The 20,230-nt window shown below is 37.0% G+C and overlaps 1 protein-coding gene across 2 annotated transcripts in view; it reads right to left on the minus strand.

Moving 5' to 3' along the window:
• The window catches only part of LOC131108714 (cadherin-7-like), a 124,061-nt gene extending 106,183 nt beyond the window's left edge, over positions 1 to 17,878 (minus strand). Inside the window, exon 1 of one of the 2 annotated variants that reach the window (XM_078792276.1) lies at positions 17,567 to 17,878. In XM_078792276.1, coding sequence (XP_078648402.1) covers positions 17,567 to 17,821 — 255 coding nt within the window. In that variant the 5' untranslated portion in view covers positions 17,822 to 17,878. The remainder of the gene's footprint in view (positions 1 to 17,566) is intronic. The other variant, XM_078792277.1, reaches the window with a different exon arrangement.
• Between the last annotated feature and the right edge of the window lie 2,352 nt (positions 17,879 to 20,230).

Consider the following 20,230-nt stretch of genomic DNA (forward strand, 5'->3'; position numbering starts at 1 on the left):
CTTCCTGGTTTTATTAACAGACAGTTTGGAAATGCATAGCCCCTTTTAAGCATTACCCGGCTTAATAGAGGCTGCTATTGGAGCTCTGATGAAACAAATTAAAGAAAAGGAACATGCATTGGAATAATTGAAAGCATTCCTCCTGCCGGTTATTAATGATAACCACCAATTTGCATACCAGAAATTAACAAGTATCAAAATAAGCCACAAAATCAAATCCCGCGCTATCCTCGCTCAAGCGTCATATAATTATTGCTAAAACTCCAACAGAAATGTGGATAAAAGAAGATTCCAAAGCAATATGGCTTATGGAAATATGGCCTTATAAAGACAAAGGATGTGAAATTACCTTGAAAACAGCCCTGATCAGGTTCATTGGGTTAATAAAGGAGTGCTGCCATATATTAGAATGTCCCCGCTGAGTGCGTATAAATCATTAATACTCATTGCTGTAAAATGGATGATTGCCAAAAGTGGAGTTAGTGGAAATTTTTTCCTCCCTCGGCCACCTTTTTGCAACGTGCGAAAACCCCGACTGTGTTTTATCCACCGTGGACTCATTTAGTCACATCAGAAGGAAGGCTACGTAAATTATTCTTCCTTGCTTAACCTGAGAAGCAAACCATGGTTTGACCAATGAACTGAAGGCTGAGTTAAAAAAAAAAGTTTTTTTGTTTCTCCTTTCAAAACATGTTGTCTCCAGGCCACCTGTTATCCACTTTGTAGCCCCCCAAATACAGATATATATATATTTTTTACAATACCCTCCACGGAGGCTGCAGACCATCTTGAATTATTCAACAGTCAGACCTGTTGGGGATGACGAAAATCCAATACATCAGCAGTTCAGAAAACTTCAGTAGCAACCACACATGAAGCCCCACCACCAGGAAAAAAAAAAAAAAAAGCAGAGGCAAGCAGGCAGAAAAGTTGAAATAAAACTATTCCTTCCTCTGCTTTAATATTTCATGAGGTTAATATTGCTTGTACATACAAGCGCTAAAGGTGAACCTCTGTTTTGGAACACGATATCGTCATGGGATCGCTGTTCCTTTCAAGAGGCGGGGTGAGAAGTGTAACCACAATATCGTGACGATGAGAATGCTGATTCTGTAATAAAGTACAGTACATGCCGTTGCTCCACCTGCCAGTTATAAATGAAAATCATCACTTTGGAATCCTAGAAATTAATCAACAGTGTAGAAATAACCCACAAAATAAGTGACATTGCTCACACATGAATAATGACGTGTCATACAATTAATCCTATCGAATCCTCCTGCCAGTTATTGTTATTAAAAACATCTTCCATAATAAAAAGAAACACACAGCATCAACATAATCCGCAAAACCTGCTAACGCACAAGTACAGTGTACAACCAAGGAATTCATGTCCATGCCGTTGCTCCACCTGCCAGTTATGAATGAAAATCAAAAAATGAATCGAGACTGTAGAAATAACCCGCAAAATAAGTGACATTGCTCACACACAAGCTGTGACGTGTCATACAATTAATCCTATCGAATCCTCCTGCCAGTTATTGTTATTAAAAACATCTTCCATAATAAAAACAAACACACAGCATCAACATATCCCGCAAAACCTGCTAACGCACAAGTACACTGTACAATCAAAGAATTCATGTTCATGCTGTTGTTCCACCCGCCAGTTATAAATGAAAATCATCACTTTGGAATCCTAGAAATTAATCAACAGTGTAGAAATAACCCACAAAATAAGTGACATTGCTCACACATGAATAATGACGTGTCATACAATTAATCCTATCGAATCCTCCTGCCAGTTATTGTTATTAAAAACATCTTCCATAATAAAAAGAAACACACAGCATCAACATAGTCCGCAAAACCTGCTAACGCACAAGTACAGTGTACAACCAAGGAATTCATGTCCATGCCGTTGCTCCACCTGCCAGTTATGAATGAAAATCAAAAAATGAATCGAGTGTGTAGAAATAACCCGCAAAATAAGTGACATTGCTCACACACAAGCTATGACGTGTCATACAATTAATCCTATCGAATCCTACTGCCAGTTATTGTTATTAAAAACATCTTCCATAATAAAAACAAACACACAGCATCAACATATCCCGCAAAACCTGCTAACGCACAAGTACACTGTACAATCAAAGAATTCATGTTCATGCTGTTGTTCCACCCGCCAGTTATAAATGAAAATCATCACTTTGGAATCCTAGAAATTGATCAACAGTGTAGAAATAACCCACAAAATAAGTGACATTGCTCACACATGAATAATGACGTGTCATACAATTAATCCTATCGAATCCTCCTGCCAGTTATTGTTATTAAAAACATCTTCCATAATAAAAAGAAACACACAGCATCAACATAATCCGCAAAACCTGCTAACGCACAAGTACAGTGTACAACCAAGGAATTCATGTCCATGCCGTTGCTCCACCTGCCAGTTATGAATGAAAATCAAAAAATGAATCGAGAGTGTAGAAATAACCCGCAAAATAAGTGACATTGCTCACACACAAGCTATGACGTGTCATACAATTCATGTTCATGCTGTTGTTCCACCCGCCAGTTATAAATGAAAATCATCACTTTGGAATCCTAGAAATTAATCAACAGTGTAGAAATAACTCGCAAAATAAGTAACACAAGTAATGACGTGTCATACAATTAATGCTATTGAATCCTCCTGCCAGTTATTGTTATTAAAAAACATCATTCATAATAAAAACAAACACACAGCATCAACATAATCCGCAAAACCTGCTAACGCACAAGTACACTGTACAATCAAAGAATCCATGTTCATGTCGTTGCTCTACCCGCCAGTTATGAATGAAAATCACCACTTTGGAATCCTAGAAATTAATCAACAGTGTAGAAATAACTCACAAAATAAGTGACATTGCTCACACGAGTAATGACGTGTCATACAATTAATGCTATTGAATCCTCCTGCCAGTTATTGTTATTAAAAAAACATCTTCCATAATAAAAACAAACACACAGCATCAACATAATCCGCAAAACCTGCTAACGCACAAGTACACTGTACAATCAAGGAATTCATGTTCATGCCGTTGCTCCACCCGCCGGTTTTTAATGAAAATCGCCACTTTGGAATCCTGAAATGAACAGGCAGGGTTCAAATAATCCACAAAGTCAGATTGCTCGCACGCAAGCACATACAAATGTATAACGTTGATGTGTCATATAATAAATGCTATCACTCCTCCTGCCAGTTATTATTAAAACAGCCATATTGCATAATCGAAATAAATATGAATTGTAAACATAACCTACCAAATTAAAATCTACAGTGTGTCTGCTAATAAACAAGATCACAGTGTACACACCAAGGAATTCATGCCATTGCTCCGCCCACCAGTTATTCATGAAATCCACCAACTGGGAATATATAGAAAGTGCTGAAATAATCCACAAAGTCCAATTCATGGTAGCTCTCCTCTTGCCAGTTATTAGTAACAGCTGCCACTTTGCATTATAGAAATCATTTTAAAATGTCAAAAAAAAAAATGCGACTGCTCCTCTCGCCAGTTATTATTATTAATGATAAGGAAAGTCAAGGCAGTTGTAATACCAGCACAATAATAACAACACTGTTGAAGTAGAATGGAGTATTATTTGATACAGCTCTTGCAGGTATACCGATGTGGACACCAGGAGGCGAGACCAAGCTGTCTTGACCTCAGCAGGACTTCATCTCACTCTAACACAAAACGAGATTGTAAACAATGTCGCCCCCCCAAACCCCCCCCCCACACCCCAGGCTCCCTCTCTCTCGTCTCATCCTGTCTCATCTGGTATAAACTCGGTCCAAAAGGTGCTGCAGCACGACTCTCGTCTTCTATGATTCCGGTGCTCACACGGAGGCTTTTCCCAGCATCCCCCCCAAAGTCCCCCAAGACGCCTACCATGAGCTCTTCCTTCTGTGATCCCTGCTCCCTCGGTACCCAAAGCGCCATGCCCCCCCTTCGTACCCTGCATGACAGCCTGACTCACCCTCCTCCTCAACATGCTGCTCTCAGCACTCCCCAGCTGCAGCCCCGTGTGAGTGGATGCTATTGAGACTGACCTTTGCCGCCACGCCGTGCTCGCTATGATTGTAACCCTTTTGACAGCCCACGTCCAACAGAATGCTAATGAAGCGGCAGCTACTATCAGTGGCGTTATTATATCGCTGAATAAAGCTAATTACTGTCACAACACGTCATTGGCGTCGGGATGCCGGGTCACAACGTGCCCATGACTCAGGATCGTAAACATATTTATGGGCTTTCCCGTAAATATTATCATCCATCAGAAGAGGTATGAGGTGTGAAAGCCAATTCATGAAGCGGCAATGTTTTAATAGCCTTGTCACCTTATGTCAGAAGAAAAAGCATAGAAGTATGTAAATAAACGGCTCCTCGTCAGGTTTTCCAGACAAACTCATGTATGCGGTTGTTGTTCCGCTACAGTCCTATAGGAGGCAGCAACAAAAAGTCAAATAGATATACAGTGGAATCTCGGTTAGCCTATTTACATTGGACATATACGCCGAAATGTAGCCTTGGCTTGCCGTTAGCATAAAATATAGCGGCAAAAATGAATACAATTTATTTTATTTTATTTATTTATAATCCACAAAATCCATAAGCCCGTACAATTCATGATAGCTCTCCTCTTGCCAGTTATTAGTAACAACTGCCACTTTGCATTATAGAAATCATTTTAAGTGTCAAAAGAAATGTTATTGCTCCTCTTGCCAGTTATTATTATTAACGATAAATAAAATAAATAAATTTTATTTTATTTTATTTTATTTTATTTTATTTTATTTTATTTTATTTTATTTTATTTTATTTTATTTTATTTTATTTTAGTCATGGGGAAAAAAAAGCTTTTCTGTGTAGCAGTATAGCATGCGCATACAGAGCGACGTCTTGAAGTAACCTCTTTTCTTGAGAAACTCGGGAAACTGCCCAGTCTCTAATTCCCAATCGGATTCGGGATCCCACACAGACATGACTGACATTTTAAAAAGATAAATCTCAACAGGAATAGGTGTAGATGTTGGAAGATCTAGAAAGCTTGTTATTGTGTGTAGCTGCTCTATAGGAGTCCACAACTCAATATAAAGGGCCGAAAAATGACCATAATAGGTCCCCTTTAACTCATTCGATACCAAAGGCGTATTTATAAGTTTTTATAAATATAAAACTAAAAATTATAAAATATATATATTTTATTTTTGTACCTTTTTGTATCTTTTAAATGTTTTTTTTGTGTGAGAGATAAAAAAAAGTGGTGATAAATCAACTGCCCACTAACGGATGTCACTTTTAGAGCGGTTTTAAGCCAAAACATTTGCAATAAAAACACACTTGACAGCAATTAGGAGGTGGAACAACATGGAGGAGTGTAGCGTGTAACAGGTAAGATATTTGAACTGTCACAAAAGCAAAAAAAAAAAATGTGTGAAAGTAAAAGTTATACTTTTGACAACATTTTTGCTGAATTTCTTTTTGTTTTAGTTGGGAACCGATATTTTCCTGAAACTTACCTATGTTCATTTTTTACTGCTGATTACTTTTTTTTCTACTGCTGATTACTAAAGAACGGAAAAAGTAGGAACTAACTTTGAAAAACAGGATTCTAATCATAATCATAATCCATAAAAGACAATATTCTGTGTGCCTTGAAAAATCAGACAAAATCATCTGCAAAGGCAAAGGGTAGTGAAGGGGTTGTTTTTTTCAGTCACACTCACACTGGAAACATAAAATCCGATTTATTTGACTTATGTGAGCCTTCCAACACAATGCATGTGACCATTCCTCAAGCCAGTTATTAGTGGTAATCACCATCTGGCATGATGGGGGGAAAAAAACACCAAATGAGGCTGATTTCTTAATGCATTTTCTGAAGTTAAGACAATTCACTTTAAAAAATTGACTTTAAAAATGTCATCCAATACTTCTCTACAAGAGAGGAAAAATATGATCTCAGTAGTACATTTAAAACACGTTAGGACTACGTTAAAAAGCCATAGAATTTCAGTATGTGGAATCAAACTATGGAATGGATTGAGTAAGACCCTCAAACAATGCACAACGATGAGCCAATTCAAGAAACAATACAAGCAGTTGATGTTTGCTAAATACAAGGATGAAGAGTCTTGACAAAAAAAATAAAAATAAAAATAAAAATAAAAATAAAAATAAAAATAAAAATAAAAATAAAAATAAAAATAAAAATAAAAATAAAAATAAAAATAAAAATAAAAATAAAAATAAAAATAAAAATAAAAAATTATATTATGAAAGCAGGAAGTGAACAAATGTAACAGTTACTGATTGTAAAAGTACCAGATGGAGGGGTAGGATTTAATAAGCTTTGCTTCTGCCTACTCCTTTTGTATAGTCATATCACATCGTACTTTGGTACGGGACAAAAAATTTCAAAATTTCAAAATTTTGAAAAATTTTAAAAACCTTAAACTATATCAGGAAAGCAGGAAGTTAACAAATGTAACGTAACAGTTACTGATTGTAAAAGTACCAGATGGAGGGGTAGGATTTAATAAGCTTTGCTTCTGCCTACTCCTTTTGTATAGTCATATCACCTCGTATTTCGGTACAGGACAAAAAATTTCAAAATTTCAAAATTTTGAAAAAAATTAAAAACCTTAAACTATATCAGGAAAGCAGGAAGTGAACAAATGTAACAGTTACTGATTGTAAAAGTACCAGATGGAGGGGTAGGATTTAATAAGCTTTGCTTCTTCCTACTCCTTTTGTATAGTCATATCACCTCGTACTTCGGTACAGGACAAAAAATTTCAAAATTTCAAAATTTTGAAAAAATTTAAAAACCTTAAACTATATTAGGAAAGCAGGAAGTGAACAAATGTAACAGTTAGTGATTGTAAAAGTACCAGATGGAGGGGTAGGATTTAATAAGCTTTGCTTCTTCCTACTCCTTTTGTATAGTCATATCACCTCGTACTTCGGTACAGGACAAAAAATGTCAAAATGTCAAAATTTTGAAAAAATTTAAAAACCTTAAACTATATTAGGAAAGCAGGAAGTGAACAAATGTAACAGTTAGTGATTGTAAAAGTACCAGCTGGAGGGGTAGGATTTAATAAGCTTTTCTTCTGCCTACTCCTTTTGTATAGTCATATCACCTCGTACTTCGTTTCAGGACAAAAAAATTCAAAATTTCAAAATTTTGAAAAAATTAAAAAACCTTAAACTATATTAGGAAAGCAGGAAGTGAACAAATGTAACAGTTAGTGATTGTAAAAGTACCAGATGGAGGGGTAGGATTTAATAAGCTTTGCTTCTTCCTACTCCTTTTGGACATGTGGAACTGTGAACTGATTATGTGATGCATTCAAATGTTCAAATGAAATAAAACCATTACCATTACTTTCTGACTTCAGGTAAATCAACAGTTCAAATAAAGAAAGGACCCATGTGTGGACCGCAGGCAGCTTAGTCAAGCATCAGCAGCAGAAGCGCTTCCTAAAACACAACAAACCCACCTCTGGATGGAGAAACACGTACACAATGTGACTTCCCCCCCTGCTGGGATAGGCAGAAGCATCCGGAGGGGGCGGGAAGCAAGCAAGCTGCTGCTGCCTAACCTGCATGTACCTTTCAGCATCGCTGTCACAGATGTGCAAGCGGTGCACCACGCCACAGGCCGTGACACGAGCACAGATGTTGTCTATCAGGTTTTGACCCTGGAAGGGAGTTGAACCACTACTCATCTGTGCTTGTTTACATGTAGATTTTTTAATTCAACTATATCCTTATCCCACTGGGGATAGACACTGAAAAAATACACTTCCTTGATCAGTGATTGGGAAAACAACATCATTTTAAGTGGAATGCTAAAGAGCTAAAAGTCCAGCTTGCTAATAATGCAGTCGCATTAAGTAATCCCTCCTTTATCACAGTTAATTGGTCCATGATAAGTGAATCTCTGCAAAGTAGGAAACCTTTGTAGTGAGAACAATATTTTTTTTACATTATTAGAGACCTCTAGACCCGAAATAACACCCCTATAGTCACGTTTACACGTATATTACTCAATACAATATGTATTATATAAAAGAATAAGACAGAAGTAAGACTTGTGTTGTGTTCATGTTGCTGTAAATGTGTTCTTCTGTTAATGGAGAAGAGCGGAGGGCGGACAGGAAGTGACATGTGGGGTTGCAGCGTGGGGTGTCTTACAGCCGCAGCTTTTTATTGTGATATAATTCAAACCGGCAATCAAAACTGGTGCTTGTGTGTCTCAATAAACATTACAGTCACATTGCTGCTACTCAGACACCAGTGTAGACGAATACATAATCATCACAACGTCTTTTGAATGCCTTATATTTGTATTTTAGTTCATTTTCCATTGGTATGCTTGAAAAATGCTTCATAAATATGCAGAATTTATGACTAATAAGGGGTTTTATTCAACCACAAAACAGCATGATTTATTTGGGTTGATTTGGCAACAATCTGGTCAAGCCTGAATTCAAATGATCAAATGTAGAGATGGATGGATGGATGGATAGATAGATAGATAGAGAGAGGGGGGTGGATGGATGGATAGATGGATAGATGGATAGATGGATAGATGGATAGATGGATAGATGGATAGATGGATAGATGGATAGATGGATAGATGGATAGATGGATAGATGGATAGATGGATAGATGGATGGATGGATGGATGGATGGATAGATAGGTAGATAGATAGATAGAGAGAGAGAGAGAGAGAGAGGGAGAGGGGATGGATGGATAGTAGGATAGAGGGGGTGGTGGATGGATGGATAGATGGATAGATGGATAGATGGATAGATGGATGGATGGATGGATGGATGGATGGATGGATAGGTAGATAGATAGATAGAGAGAGAGAGAGAGAGAGAGGATGGATGGATAATAGGATAGAGAGAGAGAGCTAGAGAGAGAGAGAGAGAGGGATGTATAGATGGATAGATAGAGAAAGAGGGGGGGGGGGGTGGATGGATGGATGCATGGATGGATGGATGGATGGATAGATAGATAGAGAGAGAGAGAGGGGGGGGGATGGATGGATGGATGGATAGATATATATATAGAGAGAGGGGGTGGATGGATGGATGGATAGATATATATAGAGAGAGAGGGGGTGAATGGATGGATGGATAGATAGAGAGAGGGGGGGTGGATGGATGGATGGAGGGATGGATGGAGGGATGATGGATAGATAGATAGAGAGAGAGGGGGGGATGGATGGATAGATAGAGATAGAGAGAGAGAGAGGGGGATGGATGGATGGAGAGAGGGAGGGAGGGAGGGAGGGATGGATGATAGAGAGAGGGGGGGGTGGATGGATAGAGAGAGAGAGAGAGAGAGAGGGGGGGATAGATGGATGGATAAATAGAGAGAGAGAGAGAGAGAGGGGTGGGGGTGGAGGGAGGGAGAGATGGATGGATGGATGGATGGATGGGTGGATGGATGGGTGGATTGATGGATGGATGGATAGATAGATAGATGCCGTTGCCTGGCTCCCGTATAATAATAAATAATAATAATAATAATAATGTGGTGACGAATAGATGACATCAAATATGAACAGTAAATTGCACAAATAATTTCAATAGTTTTGAATCAATAATAATAATTTAAAGTTTTGCGTGTGCGTGCCACAAATTCAATTTTTTTCGAAAAATGTTGTCTTTTCATACTTCAATCTTCCGTGACGTTGAACAAACTGTAGCGAGTAGGATTTTTTTTTTTATTAAATTATTTTCTCTGCTTTTTTTCTTTTTATAAAGCGTAAAAAAATCACTCAGTCCAGACATTGGTAAAACTTTCAAAGAGACTCCCATATTCTATGATCCCAAGCTTCCGACAACAACAAAAAACATTCATTTGACCTCACTAGCATTCCGTCTTGCCGTAGCTTCTGTAAAGCGACGCCATCAAAGTATGGAGAAACGATGCATGACTCCCAAATTAACACAAGCAACATATATGGTTGCTTTTCAAGGGGCGTGAACGCCCTAAAGAGTAAAGCTGTAATCACATTATGTTGTGTTTGTCAAGCTTAAAATGACTTCAAGTTGTGTGTCACAGCCGACTGTGTCGTTCCCAAATGCATGTTTTCCGCTGGCTTCAAGCGAGCGTGGCTGATTCCGGGTGCCGGTGCTGCTCTTACCCGGGGGCGCGGTGCCAAGGCATAATGAGACATTTGCTTGTGAAATTTGGAATGTGACAGAACGCATTAAAGGCGAGCCAGGCTTCATCCAGCCAATGACTTCCTGTTTTCTAGTGTATCACACTGGCCCTCCGCTTCCAGGCCGACCAGACTGTCGTCTGGCCGTTTGGTCCTGTTGTTTAGTCCAATTAGTGTCCCGCTGCTTTCAACACAGATGTCCTTCATGTGTGATGTATGCCTGAATAACAGCCACTATGTATCCCACCGGACATCCACTAGTTGCTCAACTAGGGCTACAAATATATTGAGATCTGTTACAAAAATCACAAATACTTCAACTTGCTGATATAGTTCATCTTCTGATGCATAAGGCTAAAAATAACCAATTAGCTAAAAATGTAATTCAATACTTCTCTACAAGAGAGGAGAAATATGATCTCAGGGAAGAAGTACATTTGAAACACTTATATGCTAGGACTACGTTAAAAAGCCAAAAGTCATTGTTTGCATGCTCTCCTCATTAAAATATGAAAACCTATAAATGTTTGGGCGGTTTTAGTTTTAATTTCAGTATGTGGAATTAAACTATGGAATGGATTGAGTAAAACCCTCAAACAATGCACAACGATGAGCCAATTCAAGAAACAATACAAGCAGTTGATGTTTGCTAAATACAAGGATGAAGAGTCTTGAACCAGTCATGATGTGCTATACATATCACTATATTGACATTTACTATGGTACCCATTATGTCATTGTATGGTCATATCACCTCATACTTTGGTATGTGACAAAAAATTAAATTAAATTAAATTAAATTAAATTAAATTAAATTAAATTAAATTAAATTAAATTAAATTAAATTAAATTAAATTAAATTAAATTAAATTAAATTAAATTAAATTAAATTAAATTAAATTAAATTAAATTAAATTAAATTAATAAAAAACAAAACAAAAAAACTTGAATTATATTAGGAAAGCAGGAAGTGAACAAATGCAAAAGTTACTGATTGTAAAAGTACCAGATGGAGGGGTAGGATTGAATAAGCTTTGCTTCTTCCTACTCCTTTTGGACATGTGGAACTGTGAACTGATTATGTGATGCATTCAATTGTAATCTGATGCATGTTCAAATGAAATAAAACCATTACCATTACACACTAAATGAGAATACAATCCAAGTAAAACCTGGACATCAAACTAAATCTATAATAAGCACCCAAATTGGCGACTCCAAATTGTCCATAGGTATGAATGTGAGTGTGAATGGTTGTTTGTCTATATGTGCCCTGTGATTGTATATAACAGTATAGTGTATAAGAATATTGTATATAACAATATAACAGTCACTAAAGTCATCATGCAGCAACTTCACACTCAAATATACAAACATGTACCAATATGAGTATAAAAAATCCTTTAAAGTTTTCCCATATTGTATTGCATCTGGGGTGCTGCAATGACGTTAGCCCCTCTCTGGGCTCCTCAAATAAAGACACACATCATCAAAAGTATAAGATGCAGATGTATTTACTACACTAAAATGGTCTGAACGTTTAATGAATGTTAAGGAATGTTTCCTCCCACATTCCAAAAACATGCTAGGTTAATTAGCGACTCCAAATTGTCCATAGGTATGAATGTGAGTGTGAATGGTTGTTTGTCTATATGTGCCCTGTGATTGGCTGGCGACCAGTCCAGGGTGGTAGAGAATTAATGAATGGTGTCTGGAATGGATTATTTGGATTTACATTATTTCTTATGGGACATATTGCCTATTTTCATTTGACGTTTTGGAATAAAGGACTCCTGGAATCCCGTAACATTTTTTTTGTCACTCTAAAATAATCCTAACATTTAGTCAAGTAAACCTTATATGTATATACTACATACATTGGTGGTGTACTCATGTATTACAATGACGGTATATATGAAGGTCCTGAATGTGACAACGTATTGCAGCCTGGGCGAAGGTGTGCTCTTGTTTATTATTTTTTTTCTACATCCAAAGAATCAATATCTACAAGGGTTGTCCTCCTTGTGACACAGCAGACCTTTCCAAACAGTGTCAGCCGGCAACATGTCACCTTGTGATGGCAAACAACATCACACTGTGACAACTATGATCTCCAGGAACAAATAATGTGACAGCTCCATCACACCATGTTTTGTACCAAGGGGACTAAATCAAGCCTGCATCCTTTACTTGGTGTGAGTTTATTGGCGTTTTTTCTTTAAAAAAAACAACCAAAGGGATGTTTTTTTTTGTTGTGATGACAGAGTACAAGAAAACAGAATTCCCAATCTAGTGACAGCAGAACATGTTATGTTTAAAACACACAGACTGCAATCTGGAGTGTCTTTGACACTGTATACTGATCTCATGTGATTTCCAGGGATTGATAACATGGTTACTTTTCATTAGGAATGTTGGAAATTTCCATTACAGTGTGCACCAGGGTGAAAGCAACTGTTTTATTCATAAACTTAATGAAGCAATTTGAGTCGAAAGATCCTTAAAATGTGTCAGGTGTTATAAATGTTGAAAAGTATCAATAAATGGAATGATTACAGCTGGATCGGGGATTGAACCAGCAACTATTCTACTATCTGTTTAACTATCTGTCTATTCATTTTTAGCAGGCTAAAATCAGAAGTGTTATAAATGGTGAAAAGTATCAATAACTAGAATGATTACAGCTGGATCGGGGATTGAACCAGCAACTATTCTACTATCTGTCAAACTATCTGTCTATTCATTTTTAACAGACTAAAATCAGAAGTGTTAAAATGTTGAAAAATATCAATAAATGGAATGATTACAGCTGGATCGGGGATTGAACCAGCAACTATTCTACTTTCTGTCTATTCATTTTTGGCAGACTAAAATCAGCAGCTTTATAAATGTTGAAAAATATAAATAAATTGAATGATTACAACTGGATTGGGGATTGAACCAGCAACTATTCTACTATCTGTTTATTCATTTTTAGCAGTAATCAATAACTGGAATGATTACAGCTGGATCGGGGATTGAACCAGCAACTATTCTACTATCTGTCTATTCATTTTTAGCAGACTAAAATCAGCAGCTTTATAAATGTTGAAAAGTATAAGTAACTGGAATGATTACAGTTGGATCGGGGATTGAACCAGCAACTATTCTACTATCTGTCTATTCATTTTTAGCAGACTAAAATCAGAAGTGTTATAAATGTTGAAAAATATAAGTAACTGGAATGATTACAGCTGGATCGGGGATTGAACCAGCAACTATTCTACTATCTGTCTATTCATTTTTGGCAAACTAAAATCAGAAATGTTATAAATGTTGAAAATGTATCAATAACTGGAATGATTATAGCTGGATTGGGGATTGAACCAGCAACTATTCTACTATCTGTCTATTCATTTTTGGCAAACTAAAATCAGAAGTGTTATAAATGTTGAAAAATATCAAAAAATTGAATGATTACATCTGGATCTGGGATTGAACCAGCAACTATTCTACTAGCTGTCTATTTATTTTTAGCAGACTAAAATCGGAAGTGTTATAAATGTTGAAAAGTATCAATAATTGGAATGATTACAGCTGGATCTGGGATTGAACCAGCAACTATTCTACTATCTGTTTAACTATCTGTCTATTCATTTTTAGCAAACTAAATCAGCAGCATTATAAATGTTGAAAAAATATCAATAAAGGGAATGATTACAACTGGATCAGGGATTGAACCAGCAACTATTCTACTATCTGTCTATTCATTTTTGGCAGACTAAAATCAGAAGTGTTATAAATGTTGAAAAATATCAATAAATGGAATGATTACAACTGGATCGAGGATTGAACCAGCAACCACCAGTCCTGATAGCCAGCCTATGTCACCTCAATGAGCTGAACATTCCGACAAGGGATTGCCTTGAAGTCGAGGAAATAACTGGATGAAAAACGGTGTGGAGTTTTATATGTGGGAATGCTTCTCAGCATTCATACAATTACTTTGTGGAACGTTATATCTGGTCGCATTTAAATCCCTTTTTCCATTGGAAGATTAGTATTCCGGGCCAAGCTGAGAGGACATTTATTGGCTCTCAGACCTTGCAAACATTGTGCTGTGACAGGAATTTTACCACCACAAAAAAAAAAAAAAATGATTTGCTCGGTCATTTGTCGGTTTTGTTGCTTATCCGGAAATGAGGGAGTCGGTTTTAAAGCAGTGAAAGATGGACTACACGAGGTAGAAAATGGGAAAACGGGATATGTGAGTAGTTTATCGATGGAATCACTTAGAGTGCATCTTAAAACATTACCGCCACTTCCGATTTATTTAAAGGGGGAAAATATAAACATGATGTGTGGAGGTCTTGGGATGGAGGTGTTCCGAGATAGAACAGGATGAAGAAATAACCTCCATTTGAACTCATCAACGATATCCTCATCAGTCTTTGGAAGCATTCCCACGACACGACACCCCCCCCACCCTCCCCCGTTCTTGGCAAGACGACGCAGCAGAACAATAGGATGGTCCAATGTAACCAAATATTCCAGCTGGAGACGCTAATCCGGTTCAGAGCCAGCAAGGAAATGGGCTTTTGCGAGAGCAGACCCGGCAAATACCCGCCGAGGAGGTTGATGATCCCGCAGATGACCGGAAAGACGGAAAAAGTAATTTAATAATAAGACCAGAAAATTCCATGAGATAACGGGGATCTGGAGAGAGCTTCCAAGGACCCATCTGGCCCGCTAGTGCACAGACTGAACACACATTTACACACTCACAATGGCCGACAGTGACATCAGCACAAACATTTATTGTACACATACACTGGACTGTCGATTCTGTTGCTTTTGATTTCAGCGCCGTTTGCTTACCTTTAAGCAGGTGTACACAAAAAAATACTTAAGGAATTTCCAAATGCATAAATAGAGGGGCTGGGGTGGGGCAAAGAAAGAAACCATCATATTTTGGTGCAGGTCTGGTTCACTTACATTTACACCAATGGTGTCCAAAGTAAAGCCGGGAATAAAGTTGTAATTTTTGGTAAATGAGGTTGAAAAAAAGTTATAATACTGTATTGCCGTAAGAACGTCAACATATTCTGAGAATAACGTAAAAAATGTTGTATTTTTAAAAATAATAAACTTTACTTTTTCTTAAAAAAAAAAAAAAAACTTTCATTTTTCACTATATGGTGTCCATAGTAAAGCCAGGAAAAAAGTTGTAATTTTTGGTAAATTAGGTCGAAAAATAGTACCGTAAGAATGTCAACATATTCTGAGAATATTGTAAAAAAAAATGTGTAAAAATAATTCTGAAAAAAACACGCAATGTAAAAACAAAAGCTTCCTACTAATAATATATATTTTTATAACAGTCCAAAAAACTTTCATTTTTCTTTAAAAAAAAAAAACTTTCATTTTTCACTATATGGTGTCCATAGTAAAGCCAGGAATAAAATTTTAATTTTTGGTAAATGAAGTCGAAAAAAAGTTATAATACTGTATTACCGTAAGAATTCTGAGAATAACGTAAAAAAAAAGTTGTATTTGTAAAAATAATTCTGAAAAAAAACACGCAATGTAAGAACAAAAGTTTCCTACTAATAATATATATTTTTTAACATAGTCCAAAAAACTTTCATTTTTCTTTTTTTTTTTAAATAAATAATTTTTCACTATATGGTGTCCATAGTAAAAAATCATTACAAAAAATTACAACTTTATTCCATAAAGTTGTAATTTTTGGTAAATGAGGTTGAAAAAAAGTTATAATACTGTATTACCGTAAGAACGTCAACATATTCTGAGAATATTGTAAAAAAAAAGTTGTATTTTTAAAAATAATTCTGAAAAAAAAACACAATGCAAGAACAAAAGCCTCCTACTAATAATATATATTTTTTAACATAGTCCAAAAAACTTCATTTTTCACTATATGGTGTCCATAGTAAAGCCGGGAATAAAGTTGTAATTTTTGGTAAATGAGGTTGAAAAAAAGTTATAATACTGTATTACCGTAAGAATGTCAACATATTCTGAGACTATTGTAAAAAAAAAAAAGTTGGATTTGTAAAAATAATTCTGAAAAAAACACACAATGTGTGTGTACAAAACCTTCCTACTAATAATATATTTTTTTAACTTAGTCCAAAAAACTTTTTTTTTTTAAATAAATAATTTTTCACTATATGGTGTCCATAGTAAAGCCTGGAATAAAGTTGTAATTTTTTGTAATCATTTTTCACTATATGGTGTCCATAGTAAAGCCGGGAATAAAGTTCAAATTTTTGGTAAATGAGGTTGAAAAAAAGTTATAATACTGTATGACCGTAAGAACGTCAACATATTCTGAGAATAATGTGGAAAAAAAGTTGTATTTGTAAAAAATATTCTGAAAAAAACACACAATATAAGAACAAAAGCTTCCTACTAATGATATATATTTTTTAACATAGTCCAAAAAACTGTAATTTTTCTTTAAAAAAAAAACTTTCATTTTTCACTATATGGTGTCCATAGTAAAGTTTTTTTGTAAAAAAAAAAATTGTATTTGTAAAAATAATTCTGAAAAAATCACGCAATGTAAGAACAAAAGCTTCCTACTCATAATATATATTTTTTAACATAGTCCACAAAACTTTCATTTTTCTTTTTTTTTTTTTAAAAAAAAACAACAACAAAAAAACCCTTTCATTGTTCACTATATGGTGTCCATAGTAAAGCCTGGAATAAAGTTTTTTTGTAAAAAAAAATAATTCTGAAAAAAACACGCAATGTAAAAACAAAAGCTTCCTACTAATAATATATATATATTAACATAGTCCAAAAAAATTTCATTTTTCTTTTTTTTTTTTTAAATTCATTTTTCACTATATGGCGACACCCCTACAATGAAATATAATGATAATATTTTTTAAAAAATATAACAAGTTAAAAGTCTGCTGTATTTCTGCTCTTTTTTGTTTGTTGTTGTTAGAGTTGTTACCATGGCAATGTGAAGTATGACTGTACTGTATGCAGCAGGATTAATGATGCCTGCTTTCACTTTTTCAAATATTTCTTCCACTGCAGTGCGCACACACACACACATACACACACACACATACACATACACACACTGGGTGCTACCTGAGGACGCCTGAGTCAACATATGTCGCTTATGCTGCATTCGCCACTTTGTCTGCCTTTTCATTTAAACGTCGCTGTTGAAGGATTAATCGTTTATTTACTATTATAGTACACATTAATGTAGTTTATTACACATTTTATATGATGATTTATTGATTCGTGGATGGCTTTTGATGTGAATACGCCGACAAAAAAACACAAATCGCTTACCTTTCCGACGTAGAGAGGCTCGTTCCCCGTGTACTCCTCTAGCACGAAGAACTGGTTCCATACCCAGCTGCGTTTGTGTCTATGCAGGTCCCCCCGGGAGGGTGCATCAGGGTGCAGCAGGGACTCGTCGGCGTCCCCAGAGCCGCCACCGCCATCGGGCCCCGAGCAGCCCCCATGTCGAACGGGAAGCAGGAGGCCCAGGAGCGCCAGGAGAGCCAAGGCTCTACGTACGCCTGAGCGGCACCACACCATCATCTGCGTCCCCCCCCTTCTTTGTCCCCGCTCTGCTCCAAAAACACTCTCAGGCCAGAAAAAGTAAAAAAAAAAAAAATAAATAATAAAAAAAAATCTGAAATGTCAAAACCCCTTAGGGTTTTTTATATCCGCACAGTCCACAAGCTCGTTTCACCACGGTGCAGTCAAGCTCGGCATTCTGCTGCGCCCGTCTGCATTTTCTTCCCCCGATTGGAGACTAAAAGCGAAGTAATTCCTTCCACTTGGACACTGGGGAGTTGACATTAAAGATGGCTAACAGGGTCAGCGGCGGCCAAGAAGGTTCTCAACGCCAAGCCCCCGATAATTGGCACCTATCAGAGCAGAGAAATGACGGACAAGGAGAGACAACATCACGTTATTATTAGTGTATTATTATTATTATTATTACTGTTACTTTATACACTTTAACTCAATCACTACCACAATAATTATTATTTATAAAACATGGCCACCATCAAGCAAAACATTTTTGAAGGCCTGCTTAACCTGAAGGCTGCACGGTGGCTGTGTGGTTAGCGCACAGACCTCACAGCTAGGAGACCGGGGTTCAATTCCACCATCCGCCATGTGTGGAGTTTGCATGAGTATTCCGATTTCCTCCCATATTCCAAAAACATGCTAGGTTAATTGGCGACTCCAAATTGTCCATAAGTATGAATGTGAGTGTGAATGGTTGTTTGTCTATATATCTATGCCCTGTGATTGTATATAACAGTATAGTGTATAAAAATATTGTATATAACAATATAACAGTCACTAAAGTCATCATACAGCAACTTCATATTCAAATATACAAACATGTACCAATATGAATATTAAAAAAACTCCTTAAAAGTTTTCCCATACTATATTGCATTTGAGCAACGCATTCATTGGGGTGCTGCAATGACGTCAGCCCCTCTCTGGGCTCCTCAAATAAAGACACACATCATCAAAAGTATAAGATGCAGATGTATTTACTACACTAAAACGGTCTGAAAGTTTAAGGAATGTTAAGGAATGTTTCCTCCCACATTCCAAAAAACATGCTAGGTTAATTAGCGACTCCAAATTGTCCATAGGTATGAATGTGAGTGTGAATGGTTGTTTGCCTATATGTGCCCTGTGATTGTATACTGCATAAAAATATTGTATATAACAATATAACGGTCACTAAAGTCATCATACAGCAACTTCACACTCAAATATACAAACATGTACCAATATGACTTTGAAAACTTTGTTTGTCTATATGTGCCTTGTGATTGGCTGGTGACCAGTCCAGGGTGTACCCCGCCTCTCGCCCAAAGACAGCTGGGATAGGCTCCAACACCCCCCGCGACCCTCGTGAGGAAAAGCGGTGGAAAATGAATGAATGAATGAATGAAAGCAAAAAGGGGGCGCCACACATGGCATTTAAGGGGTGTCCTAATTTTATCACTGGATACTTCACAGATATTTTAAAAAAATGCTGTCTTGTATAGTTACCAAGGCAAGACGCAGCAAAACTTAAATAAATAAATAAACAGCCGTCAATCGCCCCCCCCCAAAAAAAAAAACACGCTCAGCACTCCCGATGGCCTATATATAATTATTCTTACATCACTCACTGAGAAATCGAGAACTTTGTTCAAAAATGTTTTTTTTCCACATAAGTGGAAAAAAAACAAGCTTTGTCTGAGGGTTCCTACACACAGCTGCTGATATCCGCTGGAGAAGAGCATTGAGGGGTGCTGGTGGATCCTACTGGTTTACAGGTCTAAAAAAAAAAGAGGTGTGCCCTTGACCTGCTGTCACCTGGTGGGTGGTGGGGGGTCGGGGTCAGGGGTCACCTGAATCCGCAATGCCAGCAAGCAACAACAAAGGCCAGTCAGCTGACTCCAATTATCAGGCTGCACCTCGGCAAGGTCATCATTGTGTCACATGTCACCGCCAAGGAGTCACATGACCTGAGTGGGCCAAATTAAAAATAAATCCGAGCCGTCAGCATGAACCTCTGATGTTCCACACTTGTCTTTGTGTTCCCGCCTATGGGGGACACTTCCAAGCGTGTGGCTGGTGACCACTTAAGCGAGGGGGAGGGGGGCTTCAAGAAGCCCACCGAGGACGCGCAACGGGGGCCGGGGCTGAGATCACGCACTTTCTTTCTTTCTTCAGGGTCCTGGAAATGTCATGTAAACTCCAGGAGGTCATGTGAGAGGAGACATTTGGAGGTGTGGACAACACGCAACACTGTGGAATGAACTATATGACGATATTACAGTACTTTTTGGGTACTTTCTCAGCACAACAGGATAATAGGGAAAATATTACTTTATTATTACTTTTAACTGACTTTCTCCTAAACAACAGAACAAACAATCATGGAAGAAATTGGGAGGGAAAATACTATGTTGGTTCCGTTCCCCA

The sequence above is a fragment of the Doryrhamphus excisus genome, linkage group LG7 (genome assembly GCF_037039965.1).
Source record: "Doryrhamphus excisus strain RoL-2023G ecotype Guam linkage group LG7, RoL_Dexc_Guam_v1.1, whole genome shotgun sequence".
Classification (NCBI taxonomy): Eukaryota; Metazoa; Chordata; class Actinopteri; order Syngnathiformes; family Syngnathidae; genus Doryrhamphus; species Doryrhamphus excisus.